The 25635-nt window shown below is 39.2% G+C and overlaps 1 protein-coding gene across 5 annotated transcripts in view; it reads left to right on the top strand.

The window, feature by feature from the left end:
- dcc (DCC netrin 1 receptor) overlaps positions 1 to 25635 on the top strand; it is a 219279-nt gene that overhangs the window by 75540 nt on the left and 118104 nt on the right. For all 5 annotated transcript variants that reach the window (XM_037266286.1, XM_037266285.1, XM_037266284.1 and 2 more), the window contains exons 4-5: positions 5191 to 5341; positions 5886 to 6022. In XM_037266286.1, coding sequence (XP_037122181.1) covers positions 5191 to 5341; positions 5886 to 6022 — 288 coding nt within the window. The remainder of the gene's footprint in view (positions 1 to 5190; positions 5342 to 5885; positions 6023 to 25635) is intronic.

Raw genomic sequence — 25635 nt, 5'->3', positions numbered from 1 at the left:
TCATCCGGATATGTGGCAATGTTAGTTTTATTTCTGGTTCATCATTTGGGTTCCAAATTGTACATTGTATTCTTTCCCTGGAGGTAAATTATGGACATTTAACTTCAGGGGTGTAAAACTCATTTGTTTCACGGGTCGCATCGTAGTCATTGTTTCCTTTGGAGGGCCATTATGACTGTCAACCCAAATAAATATATGAATACATCATATTATATGCAATATAGGCTACACAACAGACTGATGGAATCAGAGACTAGTATTATACTAGTATACTTGTAGTAACAAAATGGCTATTGTTTTATTTTATTTTTTTTATTTTTGCAATTTTATTATTGACACATGAATTTAATGTACAATTTGTCTTCGCGGGCCACATAAAATGATGTGGCAAGCCAAATCTGGCCCCCGGGTTTTCAGTTTGACACCTATGTTTTAGATGAAACATACTGTCAATCAATCAATCTCTTATCAATCAATCTTTTATTTGCCAAATTTGAGCATGCCAAACAAGGAATTTGACTCCGGTAGTGCTCTAATAAGACTGCATTAAGCAACAGTTCTTACAAACACATTTAATTACAGAATCCTTAATTGACTTTTTCTGTGGCTTTTTGTAGTATTCCTTCATGAGTCACCCCCTTTCTGTGTCAGTGAAGAGATCAGAGACACACTGTGTTCAGTGATTATCTCTATGATCCCTCACTCCTTATTCTGTGACCAACAAGGAAATCTGCTCCCTCGACATTTTTTTTTTCACCTGTTGTGTACTTGTGCTCAGCTTGTGTCTGCTGATGATCTTGTCCTCTTTTTGTCTTTTACTTTGAAAACCCTGAAATCCCACATGTTTATCCAATATTCATAGTGTGCATGTGCTAGCTTTTTGAGGGTAAGTGTTGGTGGGCTGGTTTCTATTTGCCATGATGTTACTGATGAAAATTCCTCTCTCGATGTACTTTAGAGCAGGGGTCCCCAACCCCCTGGTCCGTGGGTCACTTGGTACTGGGCCGCCAAGCTGCACAGGAATAAATAAATTGTATATTTTTTTATCGACGATCAATTAATTCTGGTAAAGACGCTCGTCCCGGTCACGTGACATGTTTCCCCAGTCGAGCCTGCAAAGCTAGCAAAAATGAGTAAGAATTTATTTTGAAAAATATAAAAAAATTGGCAATTCTCTCCCAATTACATCCGCCGCTGTGTCTCTTGACACGAGACGCTCGTCTCGGTCACGTGACATGTCACCCCAGTCAAGCCCGCGAGGCAAGCAAATATGAGCAAGAAACAGAGACGTTTGGAAAGCTTCTTCGGAAAGGGAAAAAAGCCCAATGAGGAGACTGAAGAAAAAGAGGCTACCACTAAGAAAAGGAGAGCTGCATTTAAAAGAACATTTCTGGAGTCCTACTTAAATTATGGATTTATCACCACAGGTGACTGACGCGCCAAGCGCACTCGGCACATGTGGCGACAGGCTAACTAACGAGGCAATGAAGCCTTCAAAAACTGCTTCGGCATATGGAGACCAGGCATCCTGCATTGAAAGACAAACCTTAACCACTTCGGGTGTCATTGTTTCCGATTACGCTTAGATGGGACTGGCTCGTTTCTGAGAAACAAGCTCGGTGCTCCCAATAATTCAACGTAATGGTGAGTTTTATTTTAATGCGGTTTATATTTGTTTTTATGCCAGTCGTATAATTTTAGTTCATCGTATTTAAATATTTATTATAAATTTATATAAATGTATTATTTATTTACATAAAGGCCGGTCCGCAAAAATATTTCTGACACGTAACCGGTCCGTGGCGCGAAAAAGGTTGGGGACCACTGCTTTAGAGAACCGTGCAGCTTGCGGGACCACCTGAGGGCAAACACATCACTGGAGACTGATATGTGTGTGCGTGTGCACTTGTTTATCAACGAAAGAAGTCAGATAACCAAATTTGGGGTTCTTCTCGTCTTCTTTTATGATTTTGCTCATCTTGTGACGTCACTGATTCAAGTCCTGACAAAGGCACAAAAGACAAGGTGCAGTACGGCAAACAATTGCTATTCAAGCGTTCAAATGAAAAAAACAAAAGCCCCATTTTTTCTGAACTGAGTTAAGAGTTGTTTTTATTAGTGGGTCCAAGTTAGCATCCAAGAAAGATGCATTTTAGCTCTTATGTCAGGAACAGGGACAGGGCGACCAAATGCAGCACGAACCTTTATTGAAAAGGGGGAAAGGGGAAGTGGAAAGCTGGACTCACGGTCTGGATGGCGTGGCTGAGTAGCAAAACGCAGCGCGTACTCGTAGTTGGAGGCAGGCAGGTGGTCAAGGCAGGTAGCGATCAGAACGTGGTCAAGGACAGGCGAGTGGTCAGGACAGGCAGCAAGCAAAGCGAGTCGGGTCAGAACACAAGCACGGTCGGCAACGGGAATCGTTCAGGGCACAAGAGCAGTGGTGTCACGGGCAGGGTAAGCAAACGAACTGACAACCACTGGCAGAATACACAGAATTTAAGTAGGGGGACCTAACGAGCTGTAGCAGGTGCTGCTAATTACTTGATTGAGGCTTGGCTGGAAGTCAGGTGATGCAGGAACGTGACATCTTAAACCTTAATCCTTTATTTAGATTGAGACTAATTCAAATCAAACATGGTGGAAACATGCTGAGCTGTATCACCAAAACTCTTAACTTGCTTTTTTGGCCAGCAAGACACATGACACATATCCCATCTATTTGAAACCCCGCAAGAATCCTCTCAGACCAATACTTTGTTCGTTTCTATTCCTCCACTGACTCCAAATTGTCTTGCTCATATCGCCGCCAAAGTTAGAAAACATGTTTTGGGACTGAAACAGAACTGAGGAGAGGTGCTACCATCTCATTTTGTGGCACACTATTTTTAATTGACTTATATGTCAACATTCTCTTTAACAACCAATCTGATATAATAATGTTTTTAAAGAAGTCTCAAAAGGGTCCTCATAAGCTTTTCATTTTCATTGCTAGCTCTTCGGGAGTTTAGCATGATTTAGTCTTTCCATTCTTCTTTGTTGTAGAAATTAAGGACACATCAACCATATCAACCACAATGCAACTCAACTTTACATAACCCCTTAGATCTGAAATACTGTGCAGTAGGATTGAATCTATCAAAAATGATGGTTTTGAGTTAAGACAATGTGTGTTTAACAATGGTTAGTCAATCAGTTGAGAATAAGAAAATTGTAATGGTTAATATTTTTATGACATTCATTATTTATGTTGTGGTTGCGCGAGAGCCTATCCCAATTGACATTGGGGAAGAGGAGGCGTCAACTGTCGTACTAAGTTGTTCAAGCCTTCAATGCAGAGCAATGAATCAAGGGAGTGAACCATCATCCTGTGAAATGTTTAATGAAACAAAAAAAAAAAGTTTTTATGTCAATGATTTTTTATTCCCCCAAAATGTTTGTGGACATACAGTAATCCCTCGTTTATCGCGGATAATTGGTTCCAAAAACCACCCGCGATAAGTGAAATCCGCGAAGTACGGTCACCAACAAGAAGTACTATGCAGGCTAATGAGTTAACGGAAAGATGCTAATTCGCGATCGTGCTAACACACGAAAAAGGAATGTAAACGAACATTTGGAGCAATACTACATTGTCCTAAAGGTTAGACACGTTTCCTCAATTTAGAAATTTTATTTTGACTTTTCAATTGTTTTTTAATTTGGAAAAAAAATCTGCGATGTAGTGAAGACGCGATAAAGGAAACGCGAAGTAGCGAGGGATCACTGCTTAGTTATTGTTTGGCTTTCACCGCATCCTGAGAAGCTAGTGGACACAAAACCTAACATGGTAACATAATTCAGCAGGATAATAAATTGAGAAGGGCAGGTGAGCGGCGTGGGAGGGATGCATGCCAGATTGGTAGAATAAATGCTTGTGGAGAAAGAGGAGTGCATGGGTGAGTGTGAAGTCAAAACAATGCGCAAACCCAGAAAACTGGGTGAGGAGAGTGTCAGTGGAAATTCCAGCGTGCATCTCTCAAGTGTGGATAGCAATGTGTAAAAAGTGAAAGGGCTGAGAAGCTGTCAAAAGTTTACATGAAAAATACAGACTTCGGATGCCCCCGATATGAGAATTTTCAGTAGATAATGAAAAACCACTGAAAGATGGAAAGTCTAATACAATGATAATTTGTTTATATTTTTTGTCTGTATTTTTTTCCAGTATTCGATGCAACGCAATATATGATCGAGGTTACTGGTATTAAAGCAGTTTACTTTTTAATATTTTTATTATGGAGTCAATGGTGCTATATTTCTTTTATACAGTAACTGTGTTCATGTGTTTTCTAGTATGTATTGCTTTCTGCCTTTCACACAGTGACATAGCATAAATGATATTTTTTTAGTATGTCACTGTAATTACAAGAGTAAAATCTTATGATTACATTTTGTTCTTGGCTAAGCTTGATTGGCTTTATGAACATTGGTTTAAGGTTGTTAAATTGTCATTAAATACTGCTGACACATTTATTTTTAATGACGAGACAAGACTTGGTGCTTGAATTTGGTGCTTGAATTTGGTTTCATGTTGTCAAGGTTTAATTTATTTATTCTTATTTCTTCATTTATTTTGTTTTGTTGAGTAAAATATGTTGCAAATAAATCTACTTTTCAAAGAAATGAAAAATAACATGTACAAGATGTTCAGGAAATCTATCTATCTATCTATCTATCTATCTATCTATCTATCTATCTATCTATCTATCTATCTATCTATCTATCTATCTATCTATCTATCTATCTATCTATCTATCTATCTATCTATCTATCTATCTATCTATCTATCTATCTATCTATCTATCTATCTATCTATCTATCTATCTATCTATCTATCCATCCCCCTCTCTGTCTCTGTCTAAAGGGGGAGGTGAAACGAACTATTGCTCAAATATTTCATGAAATGCTGAAGAAAAACTTTGCATATGCGGCAAGATGTCTGAAATCCTTCAGCTTAAGACATCGGAGGTTCCCTCAGGGAAGGAAAGTTCTATATAAAGCACTTACTGATGAGAAAAGTTGTATATTTTATGCTTTCATACAAACTCTTAAAATGGGGCAACTTATTCTTTCGTCAATTACACTGAGAACAAATATACCGTTGTTTTAGTCTTGACATCAATGTTTACATCTTTCTCCATCTCTTTCACGCAGAGCCCGGTATAAACCGAAACCTGCAGTTTCTCCAGCGTCCTTTGAGAGTAACCGCTCTGCTGGGTTCTGACGCCGTTCTGGAATGTTCTGCCACTGGCTACCCCACTCCGAGCATTCAGTGGCGGAGAGGTGAAGAAGTGATCCAAACATGGTATGTTTGTGCTCTTATTCCACTTGAACCCAACGGGTAGTAGAAGTTTCCGAAATGACACACATTGGGTTTCTTATACTCTCATCCCTTTTGTAATTCTCTGTAATGATTGCAGTTATCATTCAAGAATTACATTTATATTAACATGTAGGCTAGACTCATGCTGATTTTAAAATATGTATTAATGTGTGCCGATAGCTACAGACATGGTTTGCTCATCCAGCTTGTTTTGGTAAGTTTTGCTCTAACCAAAACATTGTTTCTGAACTGCTCTAGTTGAAGCAGCGCTAAAGATAATCAACACACAAAAATGTGAGGAGTCGAGAAATTCTGCAGAGAATGAACTACCTCCAAGGGAGTGTGAGCACCAATGGAAATTTTATCACTGTATTAACAGTTTAAATAATGTTTCCTCATGTCAACCAGTATCCTCCTCTATGAGCCCAAAAATGTAGATGAACAGACAAAAGAGATACCACTGTGGGGAAATTGTGCACATGCAACTTGGGATCATAAACTAATGCAAACTCTTTTCTCCCTGTAGGAATAAGAAGTATTCTCTGTTGGCTGGCAGCAATCTGATCATCAGAAGTGTCACCGATGACGACTCTGGCAGTTTCACCTGCACTGCTGCCAACAAGAACCACAACATCACTGCAAGTGCAGAACTGAGTGTGCTGGGTGAGAAACTACTTTTTATCTGACTATATTTTCATTTTATCTTTTATGTTAACATTATGATAAGCTGGGAAAATAGGATATGAATAGAGAAAGGATATGGCGCAAGAACACTGAACAAGGCATCCCGTAATTTGTTCCAAAACGTATTGCTTTAGTGAATTACATTTTCATTCACATACTCAGTAAAACATAATTTCAGCGAGGGAATTAGGGTTAGGGGGATCAAGGTCTGTTCCCAAGGAGTCCTATAATGGTAGTCCAACAAAATTTACTTCATCGACAATCTTCAAAAACTCAAGAAATAGTCATCATGATATCCGTCCAGTGAAAGGTTGTGTCACATTTGAAAGCCCCCAAGGGAAGAAACAAAACAAATCCCAACTAGAAACTGTTAACACTTGCAGATCCCTAACATATAACACGAAAGAAAAATATAGCAAAAAGTAATCTTTATCCCTCCACCGAGGAAAATTCCTCTTACACTGAAGAGTATCCTGGGGGGAAAGAATAACATCCCAAAATCAAATGGTGTCATAAAATATGTAATGTAAACCTCGTGTTTGCTTCAGGAGGCTATCGTAAATAAAATAAGTTCGCATTTATTGTCTGAGTGCCTCTTGGCTGCTTGTGGCCTTAGATGCATTTAGCATTCAGGTGTACGCACACACGCACGCACGCACACACACACACACACACACACACACATACACGCACACACACACACACACACACACACACACCCCTTCGTAATGCTATCACCTCACAAAATAATGTCCACATGCACTCATAACTGTGGCTACGTTCAGTGCTTTAAGTTAGCTAGTACACAGTGGTGTGGAGTACTAGCACTTCTCAAAAACCTCTAGCTATCTGGACTTCACAAGCCCACAGTACTCTCTCGTGTGTGTGTGCCTTGGGAGGAAGAAGGAGTGAAGAATGTAAATTTTTTTTGGATACTCAATTTGACAATTCTGAGAGTGCTGTGCTCCCCAGCGATTAATTTCTGAACGCAACCAGAACAAGGGCTGTGCAGATCGATACAAGTATTGATAGAATCAATACTAATGTGAGTATTGTTAACACATCGATAACAAACAACTGGTATCGATCCTTCACATTTTTTTTTTATGATTTCAGTGATTTTCAAATAATTAATGTTTATTAATTATGATGATGATGATGATGATGATAGAACTTTATCCATCCCGCAGCGGGGAAATTTACTTGTCACAGCAGCGTACAAGAGTGCAAGAATACAAGTGCCAAATTTAAAAAGGATAAATAACAGACAAGGACAAAGACAAGTGCCACTAGTAGCGGTAGAGACGAAGCACAATTTTATCAGGCGCCACGCATAATTTATGTTAATTAATGTTATTTTAAGAGTCATAAGATGCTTTGTTTAAGCTTTTTTTATTTACAAGCTAGTTGTTTATTATTGTGGTACAACATAAAATATTCTGAGTGAGAATAGCTTGTTAATGTCAGGTAAACTATCTGCAAGCAGAGTGTGCAATTTTTCCTGATCGGCAGTACAAGGCCAGCAGAAAGGAAACCAAAACAATGGTAAATAAGATTGCCCTAATTATTTTATTTAACGACCAAAGCAAAACAAGCTAAGATAAGGTGTCTGAACAAGAGCAATTTAAGTGAGGCAGAGAGAGTTTTTCGTAAAAAGGTAAAGGGAATGTCAAACCAGTCAATGAGGTATTCAGTCAAACTTTATATACAGCAAACTTTATATACACTACGACATAGAATACAAAAATTGCACAATAACACAACGTTGTTCAAACTATAATGTGCATATTTACATATCCCTGTCCACAAATTCCTCAAACTTTATTTACGGCAAACTTTATATACAATACGATATACAATACAAACATTGCACAATAACACAACGTTGTTCAAACGTTAATGTGCATATTAACATACAGTATCTCACAAAAGTGAGTACACCCCTCTCTTTTCTGCAATGTTGTAATTATATCTTGTCATGGGATAACGCTGAAGAAATGACACTTTGATCCAATGTTAAGTAGTCACTTCCAACACGATAACGACCCCCAAACACACCTCCAAGACGACCACTGCCTTCCTAAAGAAGCTGAGGGTGAAGGCCAAGCATGTGCCCAAACCTAAACCCTATTGAACATCTGTGGGGCATCCTCAAACGGAAGGTGGAGGAGCGCAAGGTCTCCAACATCCACCAGCTCTGTGATGTCATCATGGAAGATTGGAAGAGGATTCCAGCGGCGACCTGTGAAGCTCTGATGAACTCCATGCCTAAAAGGGTTACGGCGGCGCTGGAAAATAATGGTGGCCACACAAAATATTGACATTTGGGTCGAATTTTGACATTTTCAGTTGGGGTGTACTCACTTTTGTTGCCAGCATTTTACACATTCATTGTTGTATTTTGAGTTAATTTGAAGTAACAACAAATGTACTTTGCTATCCAAGCTCTACAGTGACTACTTAACATTGGATCAAAGTGTCATTTCTTCAGTGTTGTCCCATGACAAGATATAATTAAAACATTGCTGAAATGAGTGTACTCACTTTTGTGAGATACTGTATCCCTGTCCACGAATCCGTCGAATTCTTCCTCTTCCGTGTCCGAATTGAAGAGTTTTTTTGAACAGTTGAATGATATACAATACAAACATTGCACAATAACATGACATTGTTCAAATGTCAATGTACATATTTACATATCCCCGTCCACAAATTCGTCGAATTCTTCCTCTTCCATGTCCAAATTGAACAGTTGGGCGAGTGCGGCATTCATTATGTCCGGCTCCCTCTCGTCATTATCCGTGTCAGTGTCGCTGCTATTCCCTGGCAGTTATTACTCCTGCCTTCGCGAAAGCTCAGACCACAGTTGAGATTGATATATCAGCCCAGGTGTCCACAATCCATTGGCAGATAGTAGCATGCGTGTCATTTTGGCGTCTTGCTACACACAAGTGGTGTTGTTGGACGAGGAGGAGTAAGCACAGTATGAGTGTTTACCACTATTACTTTGGTGACGCCCCTGACCACGGTTGCCGAAATGCTGAAAGCGATGCGACCTTGTAATTTACTAGTCGTACTGAAACATTTTGGTAGAGCGCTGTGTACAACCAGTATGGATCAACAAATTCACCAATTGATCCATAAAATACGGCACCCAGGATTATAAGGCGCACTGTGGTTTTTTGAGTAAATTAAAGGCTTTTAAGTGTGCCTTATAGTGCAGAAAATACGGTAACCAATTAACCGATGATATGGAGTTTTTTTTTTATAGACAACAGATTTTTGACAAATGGGAAAAAATGAATTATTTTCAACACCTTGTCGGGATTTCTTGGGTCTGTTTGCCTCAGGCACATGAGCCTGAGGCAAATTTGCCTTCATGCAATTATTGTTGTTCATAACAGTGATTCAAGGGCTACAATGCTTTCAGGTCGTGTGTACCATTCGACACCCTTGAGTTCCTACTAGTTGAGAGTGTAAATTGTTGATTGTCTTTACATGCTTTGTCAGTCAATTAAAAATGTTTTCTCTGTGTCCCACCAATAATAATAATAATAATAAATTATATTTGTAACGCACTTTACATTTGGAGGAATCTCAACGTGATACATGGCAAGTAAAAACAAGAAAACAAAGAAAAGACAAGTATAAAACAACTGGACGACAACCAGGATGCGGAAAACAGGATTACGGAAATGCTAGGGTAAAGAGGTGAATTTTCAGTCCGGTTTTGAAAGAGTCAGTGGATTGGGGTGCTCTTAGGTGGTCGGGGAGGGAGTTCCACAGTGTTCCACCAATGCTATTAGCATGCACTCACTTACTCTGCTGCATGCTACTACTGTGTTGTGTTCATTATGGGTATGGAGATTTAAATATATGCCTACAGATATTTTATCACATTTTTCTTAACTACTACTGTATGTGTACTGTCATGGAATGAGTGGGGCAGGGCGACCAAATGTAGCTAGGACCAGGGTTTATTGAAGGGAATGGGGGAAGATGAACAGGCGGAAAGAGGCTCACAGACAGCGAGCGGGAAACAGAATTCCACTCAGACCAAGAATAGACTAGGGAGAGGGTCTGACCGAGAGCCTCCACATGAGACCCGGGGGAAATAGACGAGCAGTCACAACAGGCGCGGACACAAACTGGAAGCAACAATTGACAGCAACTGGGAGAAACACACGGGCAAGGTTTAAATACATGAGGTAACAAGAGGGAGCAGGTGACAGTCATTACAGTGATAAAATCGGTGCGGCTGAGGAAAGTTGCCGGCCGAGCGAGCGTCCTTTGACGCGGACGTAACATGTACACCAGCCTCCATTCAATGTTGCCATTGAGTAGCCTCCATTCAATGCTCTTATGACGACAGCTTACGTAATTATTTTATGATTAGTCCTGTGGTGAGTCAGCCTCAAATAATTCGCCTTTCAGCAAATAGATGTCTCATTTTCATCCAACCATCTATTTTCTGGATGTCCTATTTGTGGTCATGAGGAAGATGGAGAGTATTCCAGGTGACTGTGGATTAAAGGCAGGCAGCACCGTGGATTGGTCACCAGTCAGTAAGTGCCTCTTCAGGCAAAATAAACAACTAATAATTATTAATTGCTGCTATGTATGCTTCCACCCAAAAGTAAAATAGACAACAGTTAACCAAGCTGCACAATAATTAGATTTTCCCTTTTGGTGCATCGCTAAACTTGGATCAGCATTGCCTAAAGCATTGCAGCATTGCAGAATGATCAGATCACGTGTCCAGTTAACTAAACAACACAATTAAAAAAAACTGTTTATATCCCTACATTTGTTTGCGCAGTCAAATGAAGACTTTGGAACGGGATTGAAAAGATATATTGAATTAATGTAACGAGCAAAATACAAAACAGCATGTTCCTAAATATTTGCTGAAAGTGTATACTGGAAAGGTCATAGCTTTGCCTTGGCCAACGCTGTTCGGGCAAGTGTGTCAACAAGCAGAGAAAAATTAAAATGCATTTCTCATTGTGAGAATTAAAAAGTAAAATCGTCATCATTATTGCAAGTGTTAGTACAAAGGAATGCCTCCTCTCAAACAGCCACCTGCTACTGTGAAATGCCCAGGGCTGCCATTTCAGAAAATGTGTCTCTGTAATGTTTATATAAAATGTATATTATGGAAGAAGACTATAATAAGAAACTTACAAAAAAAACAACAATGTGAATTTACATTACAACTTCAATCAAATAGCGTGCGAGCACGAAAATCAAAAAGTTGAACTTCCTCAGCAAACTGATGCATGTATTTGACAATCTCAACAAACTTTGCCTGCATGAGATTTAACTTTAAATTGAATGCAATTGCAATCAAAATGATCTCATTTGTTTCCACGAACAGAGATGAAATCAAATAGAAGCAGCTGCTGTTTGTTCTACTCTGGAGAAAATCTTCAAATTAACCTTCGGGTGTTTGCAGTTTCCCCCCAGCTGGGCCTCTCCACTCTTCTGTCCTTTCATGTCTTTGTCTCAGCATCTTCTTCGAGTGCGTCTGTGTTCCATCACATTCATATTCTGTTTACACGCGCCTGTCATCAATCGCTCCTTGCAAACACAATCATGTTATTTTCAATAAGAAACAACAGCATCAATCTTTTGAGAGTAATTTTCAGTCAGTCATGTCAACATTCGTGTCATGCAATAAAAGGTTAAGAATTTTAAGGATCCAAAACATTGCATCCTGCCGCGCCTTTAAAACATATTGTTTTATAGACATTCAAAACGTGAACAACATGGTCGAAAAGGTTAATCTGAAGGTCATTCTTTTGAAACTTTAAAGTTCATTTCCAGGCAAGGATTCAGAATTCAAAATGACTTGGAATAGAAACATCTTCTCACAGCATGAAAATCCAACATATCTAAAAAGATGTCCAGACGTCAGTAACTAAAGCTGAGCATACATTATGTGAATCATTTCATGCTCAATTCTAAGTGACTGATTTACGACTCTGGACTGATTTCAAGTTTGGTCAAGAGCTATGTTGTGTATAGGGTGATACAGGCGACAATTTACAACTCGTTGGCTCGTCAACAATTTGGTCAGTGCCAACAGTGATCTTGTACAGTGGAAGCTGAGTCGAGACTGGGTTCGTCCATCTCCGAGCTGTTCCCCTTCACTTAAAAAATTGGTTAACATACAGATAAATTCATACTATAAAGTTGTTTCTATATTAGCTTGGTCTCTTTCTTTGACGTTTTTTGGGGGAAAAGGGGCACTCAATGAATAACTTTGTTCGAATTCCTAGTCTGTAGAAAACAAAAATCCCTTCTTGATTTCAGTGTGTTTCTAACATCAACAGGGTTAATGTGCAACAACCCAAATATACTGCATGAGCACTCAATTTGTTTGACTCTCCCAGACGTTCCGTTTTGTGTGAGCAAGTTACTCGTTAGCTTTGACCTTCAGTTGCAGGCGATTAATCTCATGCATTGTCAGTTGGACTTAATAACTGTAAATTGTAAAATGCATGCACAGTGCAAGCTGCAACTTTACAAGCTGTGCTCTGTGGTTCTCTGGTTTCTCTTATCTCACATTATAACATACTGTAAGTTCACTGAGCGGTGCAACCAGCCTGCTAGTTTTGACCACGCTAAAACCAGCGTGACACATGATACACATCTGCACTGGGGGATATTAGACCTTGTGTTGGTAAGTTTTCGCAGATGCATGCAAGAGTCGCCTACGAAGGGGCGAAAGACCGGTTTGCTCCATTGTAGGAAGATTTATTCAGCTCATTCTCACTCGCTTTAAATGATGTGCACTCACATCTCACATGGAGAAATCTGTGTGCGGAAAAGGATGTAGCAATGTGTGTATGACCTGAGCATTGTCACCGCACTTGGCCAGAGTGGCAACAGTCAATGTAAGCGACAATGTTAGTGCACGATATACATCTGTCGCTCATCCCAGATGAAATTAATCAAAATCGCGGCCGATGTACTGTGCCGTGCTCAGAAGTGATCCCAAGATAGACTGACTTTCTGCCACCAAATTGTCAGGTGCCCCAGGTGCATGTCAAAGGACAAAAACATATTGTACCGGTACACCCAGCATGGTGGAAGGCTGGCTTTCTGCCAAATTGGCAAACAGGCACAGCGAGCCTTGCGCTTGCACGAAAATCTGAATATTGCACCATTCCTTCAAGTGGTACTGCAAAAATAGAGCCCTTAGTAATTTCCCATGAAATAACACAAGTCACCAAAGTCCATTTTCTGTACCGCTCCTTTTAAGCATCATGCCATGGCATGGATAACTACACTCTGAATGGACGTAAATTGTGGATGTAAATTCATCTCACACCACCTGTACAAAAGACAGCTATGTAACCCACGACTGAAAGTCGCTCCGGAGTACAAGTCGCATCAGCCATAAAATGCACAATAAAAAGGAAAAAAACATATATAAGTGGCACCGGAGTTTTAGTCGCATTTTGAGGGAAATTTATTTGACAAAATCCAACACTAAGAACAGACATGAACCAGCAACAACAGGCTAAACCATACGGGATGCTAATGTGACATAAACACAAACGAGGAGCTGAGAACGGGCCTGACGTAACATTAAAAGTTATCCAAATAACTATAACATAAATAACACCATTATCAAACCATCTGTCACTCCAAATCATTAAATCCATCGATCAAATTCTTCGTCCTTTATGTAAACAACGCCGCGTGTGCGTCGCGCCGCTGACGTTGGACTCCTTGTCAGTTGCAGTTCAAATTATTCCACAGGCCCATATAACGACATATAAACTATATATCAAATAACTATTATGTAAACAACAATATTATCAAACCATCTGTGTCACTCCAAATCATTAAATCCATCGATCGAATTCTTCGTCCTTTATGTAAACAACGGCGGGTGTGCGCCACGCCGCTGACATCGGACTCGTGTCAGTTGCAGTTCAAATTATTCCACAGGCCCATATAACGATATATAAACTATATATCAAATAGCTATAATATAAACAACAATTTTATCAAACCATCTGTGTCACTCCAAATCACTAAATCCATCGATCGAATTCTTCGTCCTTTATGTAAACAACGCCACGTGTGCCCCCCGCCGCTGACGTCGTCAGTTGCAGTTCAAATTAGCGAGTAATCCCTCACTACATCACGGTTCGTTTATCGCGGTTTTACTACATCGCGGATTTTTGTATTTTGAAAATTTGTGAATAATTTCACATATAAATCGCTCCTGAATATAAGTCGCCTCTCCACCCAAGCTATGAAAAAACCCGCGACTTATACTCCGAAAAATACGGTACTTCATAACAAAAACTTTGAATGTTTGCACTGTCTATATCAGACGTGGGCAATCTACGGCCCGCGGGCCACATCCGGCCCACGGGGCCGTTTAATCCGGCCCGCCAAACCTGAATAAATTGTATTATTAAACCTTTTTTTTGGTCATTTTCCCTGCAATTACTATGTTTCCCCAATAGATGGGGAAGCACCCGCCCGCGCATTTACTCCTGGAAGTGCGTGTACGTACTAAGTAGTACGGCACTCCGCGCTCTATTTCCATCAGTGCCGAATTTCGAGTGTGGGCTGTGACGTCAGCATTCTCGTAATTCGCGCGCTGAGCTTTCAGATACAGTTATATGCTAATGCCACCCACAAACCTTCCCCTGGAATCCTTCCATTAAAATGAGTGGCCCGAGGAAAAGAAAGGTGGACACTGAGTGCCGAATGTTAAAAAAGAGTGGACAATTTGGCTCGACCTACGTGTGTGAGCAGACGTTCAGCCACATGAACGTCAACAAAGCCCCTCACAGATCTAGGTTAAGGGACCGACACCTCGGCTCTATCCTAAGAATTACCACTACAAATTTTACTCCAGACCATGATGCACTTGCAAAAAAGGGAGACCAACAATACTATTGATTTCTTTATTACTTTATTTAGATGTATTCTTTCACTGATTCTTCAAGATGATGTATTTGGTCAGAATGTTTGCCGTTTGTTGTGATTTCGCCTCATTAGATAAACATATTTCATAAATCTGACCTGCAGGCGCTGAAGTGATGGAAACTATTATTCATAATAACAGTGTCGTATATAATGAGAATCACTGATAGTAGTTTTTTGGTGAATTTTATTTTTTAATGCTGTTAATAAATGCATTTGTTTTCAAAAAGCTTTTTTTGAATATCCATGCTTTACTACCTACTAAAAGTACAAACCTTTTATGCAATGACCTTTACATTACTTCACACAAACACTACATCCATCTGCTCCTGGTTCGGCCCCCCGGTCTAAATTTAGTGCCAAATTCGGCCCGCCAGTCAAAAAGCTTGCCCACCCCTGGTCTATATCTATCATATGTAGGGCATATTTTGCCCCGGTCGTCTCGCACAAAGCACAGTCTGTGTGCATGAGTCGAATTTTCTTTCTTTTTGTATTTTTGTATTTTCCTAGACGTTACACAGGTAGAATTGGGCATAAGGGGGCGATTGTGTGGTTGAGTGCCATTGTGGGATTGAATGGAGCCCGTGTCCAAGCCAATTTTTACGAGTCCCCCCAATTTCCAGTAAAATCAGGGCGGTTGTAGTGCACACAGTGCTGATAATACAGAAGAAGAAATAGGCTCGCTGGGGTCTGTACATGACATTGGTGTAGGCAAAGTGCATTTTTCTAGTTGAGCTGCAACATCTCCCTTTGCGGAAAAATTCACCAAATTTCAAATCAACCAAAATCATGTTATACCATCTACGCCACATATTAGACTTGTTCTGACTTGGTCTTAGGTCTGGTCTACACTCTATGAATATAGAGCCCTATTTATTCTATTGGTATTAAAATGCACTATATATTCAGTTCAAATGTTATGAGATGAGAAAGATTTCAGTTTTCCAATTGTGAAATTATTGAAGACTTGTTATTTTTTCATGGCATACGTTTTTTTTTCAATGTCATCCAAGAAAGCAGTCCTGTGGCATGCATCATATGAAATTGTTTTTCTCTCAAGTGGCGGCCGTTAAAGACTGATGGTTCGCCGTAGCTTAGTGATAATATTTGTATGCTCACTCCACAAGGCAGTGACCATGATTAGATGATAAGGATAATGGATGTACGTTATGTCCTATAATAATGAGAGCGACCCGGCTCATTAGCTAGTTCCTATTAGAAATCTAATGAACCCAGAAAAAGGCAAACAGAACTAGCACAGGTACTATTACTCATGTCACCGCCCGTTTCTCTTAAATTTATAACTATCATATAATCCTCATCCTACATGTTGCATGAAACCAGTAAAATGGTGTAAGGAATGTAATGTATGTTTTGCAAAATTAGCTCTCATCTATTCATGTAAAATATCATTGCTAATAATATGTTTAGGTGTTGGGTAAATGTCGCATTCCATGAAATAAAATGTCATCTTGATATGCTGCTCTGAAAAATCCTAAAAGTTGCTGCCACACTCAGTTTCATTTCAGGCCACAATACACAGTAGTTAACCACAGATGTGACGATAACATATTGCTTTTGATTATTATGGATGTGAGCGACATATTCATGACAGCATACTTTTAAAAGTTAGGAAAAATAATGGGCAGATAACAGTATATTCTGTATTCAGTATTTTTCACATTTAAAAGAACATGCATTTGTGGAAGCGCTTTGTAAATAAAGATTTATTTCACTGAAAACATTTGCTTGTGAATCAATACGTATGTTGTGTATCAAATCATATGTAAATATTGCATTTATCTACAAATACATATATATATGTATAGATAGCAGCAGGGGATGATGTAACCCTAATGATGTAACAATATCTTTGTTAATTTTCTTTCTAATATTAAAACAATTTCTTTCTGGACTTCAGTGTTCAATATCACCTCCATGGCCTTGACAATAATGACCCACCAACTCCACATAACATTTCCACAACTGATCTTTGATCATAAATGGGCTACATTTAGTAAATGTATGCAACAGTTTTACTCGGCATACAATTGGTTGTTTTTGAAAATCTGTGTAAGATTTAGCTCTGCCATGACCAGCTGGAAACATTTCACCTGCTATCTGTGTAATTTATCATCTGAGAGCCAAGATGAGGTTGGGGGAGGGGCAAGGCAGCCACCTCGTGAATGGGATGTTGTGTCTCAATGGTTTTATCCCATATAAATCAAGAATTTCCAATATATTGCAGATCACATATGCTTATCAAAAGACTTTAAAGTTATCGATGACAGAAGGGTTATGTGGGGATTTTCTTTTAATATTGATGAATAAAGGAAAAATGGGCTTCGTGCAAATGGGGATTTCCTCATCAGAATTTTCTCAACGCAAAAGCATAAGCGCTAGAGCACCACTGGGAGTCTGTCTATGTGACTCCACCTCTTACAGTAATGTATTAAATAAAATAAAATAAATTAAATTACGATGGCGTGCTGATTTCACCACACAAGTATTTTAAATGGGTAAGACCACAACTGCTGAGCAAATGTACACTTTCATGTTCCAACTCCCATGTTATGCCTCTGGCTAACTAATTTACAGTGATACAAGTGTGAAAACGACTATAAGATACTTCTTCTGCAATATTACAGCCACTGTGACTTACTTTGTATTTAGAAAACATTCAGATAGATGGCAACCCCTCCTGCTGTGAGGCTGGCCGGCGTGCCGCCACTACCCAGAAACATTAGCGCAGATGAGGAGACATGAAAGAAAAAGGGGGCAGTGTCACAGAACTCCTGCAGGGAAGGAGACCTCTACAGTAATCAGAGAGGAGGATTTCTGTCCGCCAAAAAATGCATCAGGCAAACCATCAGGTGGAATAAACTAAAAAATTCTGTCAGATATTTTACTTCATCATCTGTTGTGCCATATTGTCAAACATCACCTACTTTCATTTTCAAATTTTAATTCTGACTCACATCTTTTGCTAGAGTTAATAGTGTTCCTGGTTCCTACCCACAGAGCAAGGAAACTCACTATTTGGGTGCACAAAGCGTAGCTAAATGCTGGACAATAAGACATTTAAAGAACGTATGAAATAAGCCCTAATTTGCCGATATCAGCACATTGTAGCAATTACTTTAATTGCATCACAGATGTTGCATTCAGACTCACATTCAAAACAAGGATTGCATTGTTTTTTTTCCTTGGTACCTAAAATTGGTACCTTGTTTTAGTTTCCACAGTAAAATTCACATCTGCATGAACAGTCCCCTCACTGTCTCGCTTTTGCTCTGTCAACAGTGTTTAGTTTTGCTTGTGAAGCAGTCTGTTCACTATTGTTGTTTGACAGAACTCTGTTTTTTAACCCTCCCCCTCAATGTCATCAAGAGTTTGTATGTGTACGGATTAATGCCTCTTTGGTCTTGTGTGTTCAGACTGTTTAATCCATCTCAGTGTGTTGAGAGTCGTGCCCCTCCTCAATTCATTCTGCCCAACTGCAGTTTTTTAATGTGGCTGCCCAGTCCAGCCAGTTGATGAATCAAATCAACCTGACGAGTCCCTTTGTGTCTTAAACTTTGTAATCCAGGATTTGAACGCAATCAAGTCACAGAGGGGAAAAGGGATTTTACATGACTTTTCATTGTGGTTCAATCTGATTTATATCATTGGTTATAGCTACTATCCTGCTCTGTTGCGGTTTAAAAAAACCCCGGATCAAAACGGACTTAGCACGTTGAACGTGACCTTGTGGAAAGACATCTTGCCCAGCTTGTCCGAGACAGAACAAATGTGTGCTCATCAGTTACAGACATCTGTTCATATTTACCATCTGTCTCTCTTAGAGTGGCAGATTTTAGGGATATTTGGAATGAATCCTTCGGTTTTCGTTCCTCTTACTGCCTGCTCTCTTGTTGTCTAGCATTTGTAATCCTCTCATATTTGGGGCTTTTTTTTTTCCTGAGGGTAGACATCAGCCGTTACAGATTTTGACTAGTGCCTGAGTTGCACATTTGAAATTAGTAAATAAAGTAATAAATGTTTGTTCTCTTATAAGATGGCATGGTAGAGCACATCCGCCTCCCAGGTCAGAGATGCAGGGTTCAATTTCTGCCTTCCTGTGTGGACTTTGCATGTTCTCACTGTGCCTAGTGAACTCAAATCAAGCTAACTTTATAAATAGAACACGTTAACAAATGTAGCTGTGCAACAGCAACAAAGTGCTGTATGTAAAGGTTGAACCTTAACTACAATCAATCAATACCAGGTAGCATGCAGGAGGTTCAGAGTTTTATTCCTTCCCACTTTACAGTCTGCCATGTTGTGTGACGTTAGATTAGAGATTGAATGGCTAAAATTGCTTTAATAGTGGAAATGGTCTCGTGCCAAGCAAAATGGACGGAAAGTGCAAAGGCAAAAGTTAACAAACTGTCGCCGTTGTAATCAGGTTTTTATTCACAGGCACACACAACAAGCACTGATATGCCCCGCCAAAAAAAGTCTTGCCTAAAATGCTCCTAATTATTAAAAACTGGTTCGGTTATTTGAAGTGGTTGGTTATTCATGGCTTCTTGCGCTGTAATTGACTGATGACCAGTCCAGTGTGAAATGCGCCTTTTGCTCAAAGTCAGCTGGGATCAGTTCCAGTTCATTTGTGGCCGTGCACAGGTTTATTTTTCCCTCATTGTTGCTGGCTACTGACCACTTATTGAACTCTTGCTGCCCGGTTTGATTTCGTGTTTCTTAGTGATGTCACATTTGTAAGCTTCTTTCCGTTTTCCTTTCAGTTGTTTGTCTGCAATGGCTTTGTCCCCTGCAAGCTTTAGCTCTTCCTCCTGACAGACAGCTATGGCTGAGACAGACAGTTATGTCTGGCCTCAGGTGTCCCATCCCAGTTGTGTCTCTCAGCAGGAACAAAACTACACTGGGCTGTCAAACAGCATGAGCTTCAGAGTTTATTACCCATAACAAACATTCACAGTCTAATCCTGCTGCTATGTAACGGAATAAGCCTAATTAAGCAGAATGAGTTCCTGTACCAAATGCATGTAAGTATTATTATCGTTATTTACATTATTAAAAAATACAGTGGCGCCGCGGAGGAACACTGATTAGCACGTTCGCCACACATCTCAGAGGTGCTGGGTTTAATTCTGGTTCCAGCCTTCCTGTGTGGAGTTTGCATGCACTGTAAGAATGTGAACGATAAATCAGTTCTTAGCCGTGGCTGCTGCATGTCTTATTCATTATGGAGTGTTTCCTTGTTACCCTAATTTCGTTTTTGTTTCGAACTGAATGTCAATAATCCAGCCAAGGAAACCAAGGACACGAGTGTATGCCCTTGTGTGTGTTGCTGTGCTGCAATTGATCGGACAATACCCTTTAGTCACGCATTCTGTCTCAACATTCTCTATTCTTGTCAAGTCACGGTGAGTTTAAAATGATAATTCAAATAAAATTCCAAGCATAAGATCGGGTCAAAGACGAAGGACTTTACATCATTTTAATATTAAATTATCTGGTCGTATAGACAATTTTTACATAGATGAAAGTACCGTATTGACCCGAATATAAGACAACCCTGATTATAAGACGACCCCCTCCTTTTCAAGACTCAATTTTGAAAAAATACTTTTTGAACACCAAATTTAATTTTTATACAGAAAATAATTACAGTACATCTGAAACAAATGATTATAAAAATATATTCGAGAGAAAAAGCACGTTATTTTGCCTCATTCAAATCATGCAAAAACTGTCTATCACATCTTAATATCCGAACATTTAAATATGTAAACTAAAGTGCAATCACATTTGTAAATGAATGGCTTCTGGTTTTTGAAATGTAAATTAACCAATCTACTGTGATAAAACAACAAAATCGCAATAACTGCATTAACCATCAAAGTGAAGTCTAACTAACGGTAGCCTTGAAACAAATCTGAATACGGAAAAACAGTGCAATAAAATAATGCAAACTGCTACCGCTATTTTAATTTTTCTTCTTCGTGACCTGGGGAGTTAAGTTCAGCATTCGCTTTAAAGATATCTGGCGCCATCTAGCGTTGTGAATGGGTATAATGTCTAGACCCCGAATGTAAGACGACCCCCACTTTTTCAGTCTTATTTCAATGGAAAAAACATCATCTTATATTTGGGCCAATACGGTATCTATTTTTTTTCCACAACTGCAAGCTACCCTATTACATATTTGAAATAAATAAATAAAAACATGGCTTTTTTTATGCGGTTGCTGGCTTCCCTAAAATTATCGGAGTTTACCATTTTTTGTCTTCCAGTTACGCTTACACTTTTGGTCACTTTAGGGTTTCGTTTTGGGCTTGTGGTGTTATCCCAACATTTCTAACAGCTTAAAATGCTCTTTTTGCATCTGTTTGAAGTGTAAAAATGAAATATATTGCATGCTAATTCAGGCCGATAATCCACATTTGCCAGTTGCATGATTTGCTTTGCTATCTCTCGGTGGGAGTACAGAACCATCTCGTTAGCGTTCATGCAAGTGAACCACTACATCAGGAGTTACTCGTTAGTATGAATAATCCAATTCTGTAGTAGAAAGCTTTCACTCAATAGCATGACAATGCAAGGTGGAAATTGTTTCTCTGCCAGCCAATGCGACAGCCTTAATTAAAGGAATGTCGGGAGATGACTGAATGCATCCTCAGCCCTCTTGGGTCCTTCATCCCCTGAAGCCACTTGGGCTCCTGGTAATGACTAATAATGGGCAGCGAACTCGTGTGGTGGTTCTGGAGCTCAAGTTTTAGATTCATTCCATCAAAGATCTACTTCAAATGCTGTGATCTTGGGCCTGGAGCCCACAGGAAGCCAATGCAGAAACCGTCAATTCTAATTGGACATTGTTGCCCTGCTAGTTGGTAGATGTTTAGCGTCTTCACATTTCAACTAGCGCATGATAAGATACGAAGGCCCAGGATTCCCTTTCTGGGACAGCTTCTACTGGACATTGGTAAAATTGGGGATCTGCCGCGTAGAAAGGAACCCCGTGCTGAAGCAATGCTCTCAAACCACTTCATCCTCTGGTCGGCTGTGTTTTGGATTTTAGTTTTTTTTTATGTTCCAAAGTTCAACATTGATATCACAAGAAGTCAGAGCGCAATACATTGCTCAGAATACGTGCAAAGCCGCCAAGCGGAAAATTCTTAAATAGCCACACCCAGTTCTCCCTCTGAAAAGACTGACTGTGGACACATTCCTACCATAGATATTTGATTCAGTTTGGGTAATTTTCCTAAGGTAGTCCATTTCCTAGTTCACAATAACCGATGTTTCCAATCATCCCATTGATTACATTTCTACCAAAACAAGCAACATATTCTTTTCATAAAAGTATCTCAAAACTACAATATCAATATATCATGGTACATCAACATCAAAGTATTCACCTTTAAAGTGTAAAAATAATATCACAATAATACAATGAAAGTAAGACCAAATCAAAATATTACATAATCGCAAAACAAATGCACATCAAATCAAATGCAATCATGTAAGTGATACCGATTCCTTCATGATTAATTAAGTATTCTGATCATAATACAAAATCTTTCCATCAGTATATATGTATATATGGCGTCTTTTTACTTGCTGAATACATTTTAAGCCCTTTATGAAATGATTTCCAATTGTATACCAAGCTACACTATATGTGAGCTGTGTCTGACACATATGCCTTAAGGGCTCCATATACTCGGACTCAAAATACTAAAATACAATGAAACACAATAATGGTTTTATGAAGTTTAATCACAGTAAAGAGGAAAATCTCACACTCACACGCGTATAATTACCTGTACTTTTCACATTCTCAGGAAAAAATACCGAGTGCTATTTTTACAGCCAGACAAAAGCAACTGAAATTAGTGACTCGGGATGAATGACTATGTGCTGTTTAATCCTTTTGTTTTGGGCTTTCTTTTCATATTGGATGTATATCGACATATTTTTCATATATTGGATAATAATTCTCAGGTTTTATTGTTTGATTTAACCCAAAACTATTGACAAATGGTAATGCGACAGTACGTGCTGTTCTAAGGTCAAGCTCTTGGTTGTTTTTGTTGCGAAATATCACAGCCTTCAATCAACTAGCGCCATGGCATTTGAAAACAAGTTCAACTCTATTCTATTCTTGTATGATAATTGTTTTTCAGGTCATTAGTTACTTAGACATCACAAATTCTAAGGTGTGCAATTATGTTTTGCCGATGCACTTAAAGATTGGCAATTGATGGATAAGTGCAGATATAAAGAGGCTGCTAACGAGTTTATGTTCACATGGGGAGAAGTAAGGGTTTAACTGAATGGTGCCTGAGTGTCCTCCAGTAAATTCTCCCTGGATTTTATCATTCCACACAAAGACAGACACACACGTGCAGATGCTCATTGAAATAAATGATAGAGCTCATTTCCATTTGAATGCTGAGTGTGAAGTTGGTGCAGATAGAGGCAGCATCATTGATACTAAGCTATCTATAATGTGTGCATGTGCTTACGTATGTGTACATTTCTTTTTCTTAATCGCTTGCTGCTCATTGTATGATCAGTAGCACAGTATCCAGGTGACAGTGTGTGTGTGTCTCCATTGTCCAGACAAGCCAGACTCTGGATTGTTGCCTGTGTTGGAGGTCAGCTGGTTGTTAAATTTTCATATTAGCATGTGAATAGCTCCCCTCAGCTGTTTCCCTCAGGAAGCAGAACCATATTAATGTGTCTTGCCTGTTGTCATTTGAAACACAAAGGGCCACTAAAAAAGACTTTTGTAAACATGTCTCCTCTGATGGCCAGGTAATCAATGTTAAACCTGCAGGGTCTTTTTTTTTTCATTTTTCCCCCAACTAAAAATGCTTCTGTGGTCTCAGGATTACAATCTGGTAATTTATCATTTTGACTACAGCTGGGAATGTATAAATAAATACAAATTCAACCTACATTTTAAGGAGTTTTAAATATTTCAAATAAAAATAGTGTACCTTAATGGCAGTCATTGAAGTCAGTCTTACTTTTCCTTGATTAAGCTTCTACAATGACCAACACAGAATTCATGCCAAATGTGCACCATCAATCAGATGATGTTTTGGACGCCCGCTACTCACAGGAGATACGGACTGGGCCTGACAGGGAATAGTGAAAATCCGCTTATAAATAACATCCACTATAATTGCATTGTGTGCCCAGAACAACTACGGTTATCTAAATATAATGCTCTATTTTACGGACATATGCCTTAATAGGTATGGCCATTGAAAGAGCAGATTGCACAAGGTCCATACTCATGTTTATCCCATAGAGCATTTGCAGTGGAAGAGACATACTGAAAACTTGGAAGCTTTTCAAAGAAACAAACAAATTGGCTAGAAAGGAATGGATGTTGTTGAACAGCAATGTGATGACCCTGCCTCAGAGAAATGTAATTAAACCAGGCCACTATTTGCCATGCCACTACTGCATTTTGTATTTTTTGAGACTTTAGTAATTTTTTGTAATAGCTAAAGTAGATGAGTGGCCCTCCATGACCTGTCCTAATGTTAATTCAACTCAAAACCAAGAATAATTTTGTTAACTGAAAGCGGTGGGAGATCGACAGATATTTTCAATTAAACACTCAAAAACTGTCAGTGAGTTTCAAAGTCATTGCGTGGAATGAACTGACATGTTCATATGAGGCATAAGTCTGATCTAAATAGAAAACCAAATTCAGCAACTTACATACCAAATGATACGTTTGTTCTTCAATGCTACAAAGAGTAAGCTGAGAATTCAGGAGTATTCTTCTGTTACTTTTCAAAGAAACAAACAAATTGGCTAGAAAGCCTCAGTGGTTCATGATGCTTCATTTCACCATGGCTACTAAACTTGAAAAGCAATCGTGCAAACACATGACGTGTAGAGACTGACACACAATAATCAGCAAGCCACTGAAAGCACAGAGTCCATTTTAAACTATTGTGGTTAATCAGTGCAGGTTCTGAAACCAATTACCAATCAGGCCACTATCCCTTGCATCGATTGGTCAGTTAAGTCAGGGACAAGGGCCACCAATCAGGGAGGAGCAGGTGGTTATTTCCTAACCCATTACACAACAAAACCAATGGCCACAAAATACTACTTAAGATAAAAAACTAAATAATTATTTGTACAAAGAGTATCAGCCACATGTCAAACACACACAAAAGAACCCAATCCCAGATCACTCCTAAAACAATATCCTAGTCTGTCTTTTGGGACTTCCCAGGCTCGAGACGTGTAGCCCTCACCAGAGAATCCACTCTGCTCAGGACTCACCTAAAAAATAACTTTAAAAAAAGGAATGACTACAAAAACAGCAATTTATGACAAGATTTGGTTGACAATGTAAATCAAGAATTGATTGTATTTCTGTCAATGTTATCTCTCATAAATAGGAAAATTAAACCTGTTTTTAGGTGCAGTCCTACGACACCTAAAAACGGGTTGGATAGTAGTCGATTCCACACCGGAATGGACAATTCATACTGGAATTAAAGATGTATTTCCTAAATATACATTTCTTTTTTGAGCTGATACTTTTATTAATTTGAGTGTTCTTGGGTAAGTTTCTCGTCACCCCCCCAAAAAAA

The sequence above is a fragment of the Syngnathus acus genome, chromosome 12 (genome assembly GCF_901709675.1).
Source record: "Syngnathus acus chromosome 12, fSynAcu1.2, whole genome shotgun sequence".
In the NCBI taxonomy this organism is placed as follows: domain Eukaryota; kingdom Metazoa; phylum Chordata; class Actinopteri; order Syngnathiformes; family Syngnathidae; genus Syngnathus; species Syngnathus acus.
This window is presented reverse-complemented; position numbering and strand designations above follow the sequence as displayed.